This window comes from Otolemur garnettii, unplaced genomic scaffold (assembly GCF_000181295.1).
Source record: "Otolemur garnettii isolate 467f Iridium unplaced genomic scaffold, OtoGar3 scaffold00001, whole genome shotgun sequence".
Lineage (NCBI taxonomy): Eukaryota > Metazoa > Chordata > Mammalia > Primates > Galagidae > Otolemur > Otolemur garnettii.
Genome location: NW_003852396.1, coordinates 32,003,439 through 32,015,169, shown reverse-complemented (window position 1 = coordinate 32,015,169; position 11,731 = coordinate 32,003,439). Strand labels below are relative to the sequence as shown.

The 11,731-nt window shown below is 36.6% G+C and overlaps 1 protein-coding gene across 1 annotated transcript; it reads right to left on the bottom strand.

Annotated features, from left to right (window-relative positions):
* Window positions 1–4,855: 4,855 nt before the first annotated feature.
* On the bottom strand, window positions 4,856–5,803 carry LOC100963875 (olfactory receptor 51T1). The gene has a single exon (XM_012802632.2). It carries the CDS (start codon window positions 5,783–5,785, stop codon window positions 4,856–4,858), a length of 930 nt encoding a protein of 309 aa, XP_012658086.1. The 5' UTR covers window positions 5,786–5,803.
* Between the last annotated feature and the right edge of the window lie 5,928 nt (window positions 5,804–11,731).

Below are 11,731 nucleotides of genomic sequence, written 5' to 3'. Positions count from 1 at the left end.
ATTAGATAGCTGTGAGATTATGTTATTTACACAAAAAACAATGAGCAGAACAAAAAAATATAATAAACACTCTGTAATATACCATATAATAACTGAACAATTAAGATACAATCAAAGAATATTACAACATTGCCCAAAATAAATTGATGAGTCAAATAATACAGGTAGGAAAAATGACAACCTATTTAAAATTTTACGTTTGTGTGTGTGAGATTTTATCACACACAAGAATAAATTAACAGTTAAGTTCAAAGGTAACTTTAAAAGTCTAATGAAATGAAAGTAAATAAACCATTTATGATTAGGAACAATTATAATTACATAATACAATGGAAAAGTGAAAAGAAAAATTGTTAAATGTTTTTATTGAAAAACAATGAATTAAATAGTCTAATTTAGCAGATAGTAAGAAGGTATATCCAGTGCCAGGCATTGGGTATGTGTTTGCCAGAATTAACATCATTAACTTTTGGAAGACTATGGAAAAGCCTATTTTGATTACTTCCCCATTTTTCTGGATTAGGAGTTAAAGATTTAACTTAAGCCATTCTCTTCCAAGGTTATAGAGGCCTAAAGTATAAAAAGATGGAATCTAAACTCATACAGTGTGATCCCAGAGCCTACAACTTCAGCCACTACAGACCAACAGAGATTTTGACTCCTTCTAAAGTTAATCATTTACATTTCTAGGAATCTTAAGAGCATAATCAATATACAAAGTGTTACTGAAATGTTAAATTACAGGAAATAGCAACATAACCCATGATATATAAATATGATGAAATGTTATTCAACAATATAGCACATCATCACCAACTAAGTGTCATTTTCTAAACCCTATATTAGGAATGAAGGCTTAAATGAAACATAGGGACTAATATCAAGGAGCTAAGAGTGTGGTGGTGGGGAGAAGGAAATAAATAATTCAATATGCTGAATAAAGCACCATAAGGATAATCAAACAGCCAAGAAAGCATACAGAAAAGAGTGGTATTATGCCTTTCAAAGGAAAGCCTTCTATAGAAAGTAACATCTAATATAAAATGCTATTATTTAATAGAGAATAATGAATAAAATCAAGGAAATAAGATAAATATTTAGATATAAACTATTATCTCAATTTATAAACATATAAATGGGTGCAAATATGTTAGTTAGCTCATTTAAAAAAATTAGGTCCTGTATAGTTACAGTTGCTTAATAACAGTATTTGTTCTGAAATACGCATCATCATGGGAGATCATAGAGTGCACTTATATACAAACCTAGATGGTATAGCCTATTGCTCCAAGTCTACAAAACTGTGTAGCATATTACTGTATTAAATACTGTAGGCAGTTGGAACACAATGGTAGGGTGTTTGTATGTGTAAACATATATACACATGGGAAAGTTACAAGAAAATGTGGGTATTATAATCTTAGAGGACAGTAGTCACACTTGCAGTCTGTCATTGACAGAAATGTCAGATGGAGTGCACGACTATATTATACAATCTCTCAATAGAGTTATGAATAACTTTATTGTATTTTTAACATTTTTAATAATTTTCTTTATTTCTCAATGTATTAAGACAATTGTATATAACATATAACATATGACATACATTGTATAATACATAATATATATATGACATAATCAGAAGAAAACTTCAAATACATTCAATACACTGCTGGAAATAATACAAAACACGAATTCATATCTTATTAGCAATTACTATAGAAATGAAAGTACACTGATGAAAATGTTTTTGGTATTGAGTAAGGTTACACTTTGAGTCAGACGTGAAAAGTACAATTGAAGTAGGAAAAGATTAACAGACCCAAAAAATGGACTGCCTAAGATGCTGTCATAAAACTGAAAGAAATTATTGCACATTTTCACAATTTTTCATCCAAAATCCTTGCAGTTCATAATTTTTAATACATTACATGTAGACAGGTCATGCAACCTTTGAGGCATCATCCTGCATTCAAACATAACAATATAACAATATTTCTGAATTGAAATGTATAGAATAAATAATAATCCGTATATATATTCATATTATTTCTTGTTCGTTTTTTAGCCAATAATTTTTTTTTTTTTTTTTGAGACAGAGCCTCAAGCTGTCCCCCTGGGTAGAGTGCCATGGCATCACGCTCACAACAACCTCCAACTCCTGGGCTCAAGCGATTTTCCTGCCTCCGCCTCCCAAGTAGCTGGGACTACAGGCACCCGCCACAACGCCTGGCCATTTTTTGGTTGCAGCCATGATTGTTGTTTGGCGGGCCCGGGCTGGGGATTCGAACCCGCCACCTTAGGTGTATGTGGCTGGTGCCTTAGCCGCTTGAGCTACAGGCGCCGAGCCAGCCAATAATTTTTTATTCTAATGTTAAAATAATTTAGAAAAGCTATTGTTTTTGAGATGCTTTAAAATTTCTGAATTGTATGTAGACAATTATAGATCTACCAAGACAAACTTTTAGAAAACTCTTCAAAAGAAGCAATTATAAAAGCAGAGACATCTGAAAGAACTGATTTAGAAGAGTAAGCTGCTAAGATTAAGGTTTGATCTGGGTTGTCTCCTCTGCCCCAGGTTAATTCCAGGGTCAGAGCCTCTGCTATAATGTGGCACTCTCTAAGGAAAATGGTCTTTAATTTTCCAGCTCATAGATCTTCATGCCTACTGTCTATTTCAGTTACTGTGTAAGCCCTCTCCACATCCAGGAACACTGATGTCTGGGCTTAAAAACATGATAACATGCAATAGACTGTTAATATTTTTAAAATATTAATATTAACATTAATCTATACAATTTCCTAAAGTCCTCAGAAAATACCAAGTACCCTCACCTAGTATATGACCAACTCTGTGACTATTTCATTTGCTCCAAACCCAGTCCTAGAATTCATTTTATTTTTTTTTTTCTGAGATAGAGTCTCTCTGTCACCCTAGGTAGAGTGTCCTGGCATCATAACTCACAGCAACTGCAAATTCTTAGGCATAAGTAATCTTCTTGCCTCAGCTTCCCAAGTAGCTGGGACTCAAGGCACCCACTACGATTCCTGGCTCGTTTTTTTCTATTTTTAGTATGGATGGTGTTGCCCTCTTGCTCAGGCTGGCCTTGAACTTCTGAGCTCAAGCAATCAACCTGCCTCAGCCTCTCAGAGTGTTAAGATTATAGTGTGAGCCACCACACCTGGATAGAATCTTATTTAAACTCACAAAATTCTGGTTACTTCATAGTGGCCAAGGGAATAATACAAGAAGAAACATTTTTTTCCTAAATGGTTACTCACCCAACTTAAATGCTGTCAGATTTATGAAACTGACTTTAATTGGTGTGAGAAATATAATATCCTATAACACTATAATTTCTGGGGACTTTAACACTGCTCTGATAGAACTAGACTGATCCTTGTTTCTAAATAAAGAAACAAGGGACTTAAACCCCCCTAGAACAATTGGGCTTAATAGACATATATAAAACACGTCATCCCAAAGCTAAGAAATGTATATTCTTCTTCTCAGCCCATGGAATATACACCAAAATAGATCATATCCTAAGATATGAATTAAATCCAACAAAATCAAAAGAATTAAAATTATACCTTATATCTTTTCAGATCATGAGGAAATAAAGATGGAGCTCAACTCCAATAAAAATTCTCATCCCCAAAGAGATGTATGGAAACTAAATAACCTTATGCTGAATGGCAGTTGGGTCAAGGAGGAGATAAAGAGATAAAGGAGGAAATTATTAAATTCCTTGATCATAACAACAATGGAACCACAAGCTACCTAAACCTGTGGGGATACTGCAAAAGTAGTCCCAAGAAGGAAATTCATCATAATAAATGCCTAAATCCCTAAAACAGAAAGAGAGCATATCCACAACTTAATGAATCATCTCAAGGAAATGAAAAAGGAAAGGAACCCAATTTCACAACTAGCAGAAGAAAAGAACCAAAATTAAATCATAAAGAAATAAAATTGAAAACAAAAGAATCATTCAGAAAATTAATAAAATGAAAAGATGGTTTGTTAAAAATATAAACAAGATCTATAAATCTTAACCAGATTAACTAGAATCAGAAAAGTAAAATCACTCATAACTTCAATCAAAAACAAAAAAGGGGAAACAACAACAGATAACACAGAGATACAAGAGATTATCTTTACTACAAGAAATTCTACACCCAGAAATTGGATAATGTGAAAGAAATGGACCAATATCTGGAATCACACCCTCTCCCTAGACTTAATCATAAAAAAATAAATCTCTTGAACTGATCCATATGAAGCACTGAAATCAAAGAAACAATGAAAAATCCCCCCCCCCAAAAAACCCTGGACCACACAGCTTCACACCAGAATTCTAGCAAACCTTCAGAGATTGTATGTATACTGCAGACTCTTTTCCCAAACATCAAGAAGAAACATCCTGCCCCCAAACATCCTATGAAGCAAACCTCATTCTGATATGAAAACCAGGAAAGGACCCAACTAAAAAGGAGAACTGCAAACCAATTTCACTAGTGGATATTGATGGAAAAATACTCAACAATATCTTACCCAATAGATTACAACTACACATTAAAATATATATATATCACGATCAAGTAGGCTTCATCCCAGATATGCAAGGCTGGCTTAACATACACAAATCCATAAATGTGATTCACCATATCAATAGAAGCAAAAACAAAGACCATATGAATCCCCTCAATAAATGCAGAAACAGCATTTGATGACACTGCCCCAAATTCTTTCCCTTACTGAACTTTATTTTTATATCTCAACAATTTTCATCTCCCTTCAATCCTACCTTTCTTTGGGACCCCTCACACAAAGCCTCTGCAAGCCCTTGGATCAGAGCAGCTGGAACACAGCCTGGCGGATTGTCTTGGTCTTCAAGCTGTAAATGATAGGGTTCAGGACAGGTAGCAGGAACAGATACACATTGGCCAAAGTGCTACACAGCACCCTTGGGGTGGAGCGGAAGAGACGGTGTGCAAAAGACAGGCTGATCATTGGAACATAGAAGACAATGACAGCACAAATGTGACAGACACAAGTGCTGAGAGCTTTCTGCTGTTTCTTTGGAGTCACAGTACTCAGCACAGTACGGAGGATCAGGACATAGGAGAAAAGAATAAAGAGCAAGTCAGTGCCATTAAGGTAGAGCTGAATAAACATCCCACAAAAACTACTGATCCAGGGGTTGGAATGTGTGTATTTGATGACATCTGGGTGGTAACAGAATGGGTGGGAAAGCTCTTGACCCCCATAAAAAGATATAGTCTGTAAGGCTACAATAATAGAACTTGAGAAAAGTAGTTGGCGTATGCAGACAACCAGTACAATTACCACGACCATCATATCTGTGAGGACAGTAGCATACTTCAGCGGGTCACAGATAGCCAGGCAGCGATCAAACGCCATGGTTGCCAGCACTGAGGACTCCAGCCAGGAGAAGGCATGCACAAAGAACATTTGAAGGAGGCAGGCTTTCAAACTGATCTCCCGGGCATGAAACCAGAGAACACCAAGCACAGTGGGAAGGGTTGTGATGGTCAGACAAAGGTCAGTAACCGAAAGCATGGACAGGAAATAGTACATGGGTTTGTGCAGACTCCGCTCAATAACAATGACAAAAAGGATCATGCTATTTCCCAAGAGGGCAATGGTGTAGAGACAGCAGACAGGAATGGAGATCCAGACATGAACACGTTCCAGCCCAGGAAATGCAGTGAGGAGAAAGTATGAGGAGGAGGAGGTGGTATTATCGAAAATTAGCATGGTAGGTAGAGGACACACCCTGAAAAGAAAAAGAAAAATATCTGTTATAATGATCCTTTTAAATCCTAACCAGTCCATAAACCCTTCTCAAATGATATAGTTGTATCTTTTTGCTGAAAATCCCCAATCTTATTACTGTACCTATCGCAAAATTCTGCAGTTTCCTGGATTTTTCTTGTTAGAACCTAGCCTCATACTACTGCCTCTAGTCTGTCCTGAATATAACCATCAATTTTCCTGAACATATCCTCATGCTATTACTTAGACTAGCCCTGGCTTTAAATAGGAAATGCATATAGACTTAGGTTGCACACATGCACACATACTAACAAAGTAACAACAGTCACAATTACAACCTAATAGGCCTTTGTATTAAGTCTCCAAGTTATATAAGTTGCTCCATAATTAATGGAAAAGTACATAAGAATCACTCTGCGCACCTGTGGTGATATATTCCTGGTGTCCTTGCTGGAAGCCAGCCTGGAATATCGTATACAGAGGTATCCTTGTCCCTAAGTTATGGGCTGCCCTTTCCTCACAGTCTTTAATTAGAAGTCTCCTTATAATATCAAGACTTCTCTATTCCATTTCCCATTTTGGAATAATTCCTAATAATCTCTACTCCACATGTTCATGAGACTTGAATTTATCTTGTTCTCCATGTCTGTTTCTCTGTCTAGTTTTCCAGGTCACCCCAAATAACTGGGTCCTATTCCTTTCTCCTTGTTACATTTTGGGGTTTCCTGTTTCTATTCCTCCCCATTCCTTCCTACTCACTGTGAGTAGGCTGTCCTAATGAATCCTGTCAGGATTTCAAACATTTTTCCTGGAATATATAACTTTAGTCATCCTGATCATGCTTAGTAGGTAAGCCTAAGGAAAATATCCTGCCATGTCAACTTCTACCCCAGGTCTGAACTTTTGTTAATTCATGACAGTAATTCAACAGGTCACTGGGGAGACCGTGTCTTACTTCATTGATTATATTATGATAGAGCCATAACATGTGCATCTTTTTGTTATTGGGAGGATCCAAGACCAAATTCTGCATTCCTCCTGCCTAGTTTTGTTTCTGTTGTGAGTAAAAGAGTTCCAATAACAGAATTATCCTAGGTAAGTTAGCAAAATTATCTTTCCAGGCCAGGCTATGTTCAAGTTTAAATGGACTTGAGATCACTTAAAGATGGACATAGGGAACTGCATGAGAGGCACTCAGCAACATATAATGAACAGCTTTAGAAAAATCATGAAAAGGATGAAAGTAGGGACCAAAGAAAAGGGAGTAACTCAGGGATAGGCAGGCTGAGGTGCCGCCACAAATTAGAGCATCAACTAGTTCAGTGGATGAGAAAGCCCATCGAATGACAGCTAGAAAGTAAACAGAAATGGAGTCATAAGGAAGACAGGGGCTGTGATTTATTGTAAGGTGACCATTGTGATTCTATTCAGGCCATTAGCAAAAAAATTAAAAAAACTAAAACCTAAAAAATAAAAACTTTGCTTAGGCCAACTAGTCATCAACAAAGAGCCAGCAAGGGGTGAGTGATACACGTGGGCAGGTTGCCGTGTGGACACTGCCATCCCCACGTGTCCTCATCCTTCACTAGTCCAGGTTTCCGGCACTGGCAACAGAACAGACAGAAGGAATTTGCTGCTTCCGGGATGCCCTTTGTTACATAATGTCAAATATGAGGCAATGCTGACTATTTTTCTTTGAGGTGGTAATAAAAATAGCTACCTGTTATGACAATGAGAGAAATCTAATCACTTTTATTGCTATAACTTTCAGTATTATTATATTATACATGTCCACATTTAGTGGGGGAAAAGCGCTACAAATCAGGAAAACTAGGGCCAAATGAGATATAGATTTCAAACATGCTGAATTGAATCAAACACTCAAACTCTGAATGACAATTGTTAAGGACAGTGGCTGTGCTGAGGGTCAGGGAGACAGAAGTGAATAAAGAAACAATTTTTGCCTTCAGAAGTCTCTCAATCTAGCAGAAGTGAATGGGGCGAGAAGCCAGGGCAAAACATTCATGGAGAGATCCTATTTCAGGGGAAAGGAGAGAAGATCCCAGAGCTAGGACAGGAAAGCAGGAGGCTGTTGAGATTTCTATTTCATTCTTTTTCTTCTCAGCCTGATAAAAACAGATAGTAAGAATGAGTCTCTTCGTCTGTGATAACCATCCAGGAATCTCTCTGCAACACAAAATCTATTCTCTCCAATAGTATTTCATTTTTGCTTTTATAACATGTTTTCTTGCCTGATCACATTTCTTTTCCCTGCTGGATTGCTGGCTCGTTCAAAAAACAAAACATATCCTGTTCATCTTTATATTTTATCTAGAGACAAAGATGTAATTGGCACATGATAAAAGCTCAAATAATCCAGTTAACATTAGATGTATTGTTAAATGGATACATTGTAGATGGTAGAGATCTGGATGAAGAATAGATGAATGAGGTATAGATTGAACCTGCAAGTTTTTAGAGAAAAATAAATCCTGGGGAAATTACTTCCCTAGACACCACAAAGAGAATGATCATCCTCTCACCCTAATCGGGAGAAGAAGTAGGGTAGACTAAGAGAAAAGGAAACTAATTTAAGATTCTGTGTATGAGCAATACATTAGGCTCACCAGTTTATAGGTAATTTTATATAATTCCAGGACATTTTTGAGGTAAATATTTTCCTCCCATTTTAAAGAAAGAAAATGAATCCAGAAAGATGAAAAAATACATCCAAGGTAAAAGAGACAGATACAGATTCAAAATTCAAAGTCAGATTTTCATTATTTTTCACTAAACTTCACACCATCAGAAAGAACAGGCTAACAGGACTGATGAGGCACTTTGGGTTTTTTATGGTTTTTTGTTTTGTTTTTTATTAAATCATAGCTGTGTACATTAATGCAGTCATGGGGTACATTGTACTGGTTTTATATACAAATTGGATAGCTAGACATTGTAATTTCCTCCTTTTAGAATACAAAAAAAGTTTGAATTATCTATTACATATCCATATGTTATAGACAAGGTAAGAGATGAAAACAAATAAGAGAGAGAACTGTGTCTTTATGACTCATCTAAAGAAGAATGTTTGTGGAGTCCAGTGTGTTTAAAAATGTGAGTCAATGTCCAAGTACGTTCGTATTACACGTGTCTCCATGTGCTGATGCGTGTAGTGGGGAGCTTTGGGGTGAAAGAGTAAATAGACATAAAACCCTCACAAAGAACATATTGTTTATCTTCCATTCTTGGAATGATACTTCATACAGGACAAACAAGTGGCACTGGATACTGTGTAGCAGCATAGGAGAATAGGATACACTGGCTCCTTTTGCTGCTGGGGAAATGTTTCTTGTGGAATGAAGGAAGAAGGAGCAGAGGCCTTTCTCTCTGTGAGGTCATGCACCCTGGAGCCAGTTGTAGGTCAAAGTTGAATGTTCACTAAGGTTTTCTCTACAGTGCCCACTAACCAGAAGAATAGGCTAGTGCTTTCTATCTTCAAGTAGAAATGTCCATTTGACCATCCAGGCAGAGGGTAATATCTGCCCATTCATACATAAAAGAGTAACTAGGTGATAGGACTTAGTTAACACCCAGATCAATAACTTAGTGATCTAAAGGTCAACATTCCCATTTGCTGACATCAGTAATGATAGATACCCATCCTTTTCATTTATCAATCCTTGTCTTCTGTTTATTTCTCAACACTGAATTCTATCTATTTCCTTCAAAATTAACAATCTTCCTTGACAGATCCAGGAATTGTTAAACTGAAATTCTTCTCTGCTTCTAAATTTTGGCACCACTTAATCTTGGGAACTTTAATTTGATTCTTAATATTGAGGCACAGCTAATATTGGTAATTTATATGTGCAATGTCATCTTTTTTTCTGCCAGGAGTGAGATTTCCTTGGAAGTTTATGTGTACATATTTTTCATCTGTCACTCCTAGCTACTAAAGCAGGATCTAGAACAATATAAAGCTTCATTTCATAATGTTGATTGATTGCTGAACAATTATGGCCACAGAGAAAGCATGCCATTTCTTTATGCCATCTTAATTGTAGCTTTCATTCATCTTTTGCTTTGTATTCCCCCCATCTTTCTACCATTCTTAATTCTTTAATTCTTCCCATATAGTCAGTCTCCTTGCTTGATTGTACCAGCAGGACACACCACCAACTTCTCTTCAGCTCTATCACAGAGCAGGTACTAAACCAGCTCCCAAGAGTAGGGGCTTTATAGGAAGCCTAATAGAGCTCCCAGGCTATAAGGTGCTTTTTCTTGATTAGTAAGTATGCTGATTAGAGTAAGAGTGATGGGACCCACCTGCATATGTTCCTCTGCAATGGCCTATCTCCCAGTCACAACCTCAAACCATGCTCCCAGGCCCAAGCGAACCCCATCTGTCAGGGGTTGGAAGCATTGTCCTGGCCCCTGGGGCTGACAGTAATGGGTATCAGTGCAAACTGCCTGCCTGGATCAAATAACCACAATCATTCGTTTTCTTCCAGCCTTAGGCTACAGATTTTCAGCCAGAAAGGCTCCCTGAATGTCAGAGCTGGATTAGAAGAGGGCAGAAAGAGTTAGTCATCCTCTGCTTGAGATATGTACACTTTCAAACAGGTCTCATTATCCCCTTGATTGTTCCCTCCTCTGACATGGGAGGCCCTCCTAAGAAGGTTTCCTGTTTGAGTCATAGACACAGCCCACTATATCCAAAGCATAAGTAACCTAACATTTGAAGAATACATAATACACAATGGAAACTGCACTATAGCCTTTGGCTTGTTTATTTATGACAAACCAATGGGTTAAGTATTATTATCCATTATTTCACAGCTGAGGAAATTGAAACTCAGTTTTTGAATCACTTTATCCATCTAAAAGTTAGCAAGTTACAGAATTGGTGTACAAGACCATGTTTGTCTAATTTCAACACTATTGATCTTAACCAGTATGATATATTCCCTTCTATAGTCAATTATTTCCATCCATATAGTCAGGAAATATGTCTTAAAAATATGGTCTTCAATCTATCCATCTTATAAATCACTTAATTCCCAACTGCCTGCCCCTATCTGGCTTAAGTCACATTTGGATCAGAATCCAACTTTCCACAGAAGTAGTAAATCAATAATCCTGATCATGTCTAATTTTCCCTTGTTTTTTATACTCTTGAAATAGTTTCCCATTTATTTCTCACTATATCTGTATGAGACACAGTGATTAAAAAGTGTCTCACCCAATAAGGGTCTAGAAATACCAAGAAAATCCATTAAATTACACGTTACATAGTACTCAGATCTTAGGTAAACATCACCCTTTCCTCCAATTCCCAGCAGCAAAAATGAGTAACTCTGAAAATTTTAAATGAGATTTATGAATATTAAATGAGAAAAGAAAGGATAAGAAGCATGAAATCAATATTCATAAAGAGCAGTTTTCATTAATTCAAAAAATACACACTGAGTGTCCATTGTATGTTCTTAACTACATTATGTGCATGGGATACATCGATGTGGAACAAAAGGCTCTGGGCTCTTATGGAGCATGAAGAAGACTGGGAGACATACAGTGTTAGATAAGCATATAAATAGTACAATGACAGAAATCCTAACATATTAAAAGGCGGATCAGGAAAGTCCTCTGACAGAAGTGAAGTTGAAATTGACATCGACAGCACACAAGGAATTCTTTATTTTTCCACCTGTTGGACAGCTCCATGCTCTGATACTTTGTCCACATTATGTTCCTTTTAATATTTTCTTTCTTGTTTCCAACCTCTTACACATTCTGACCTTATTATTTATAAAACCTATAAACAAATACATAAGGCAAAAGAAAATAAATGTTCTATGTTAAGCACTGAATACCAGAGTGATTATAATGAAGCAAGAACAAGCTAGAATAGTTTCCAAAAAAGTTATT

Coding starts and splice junctions, on each gene's coding strand:
- LOC100963875 (XM_012802632.2), bottom strand. CDS start 5,785: ATGCTAATTTTCGATAATACCACCTCCTCCTCCTCATACTTTCTCCTC.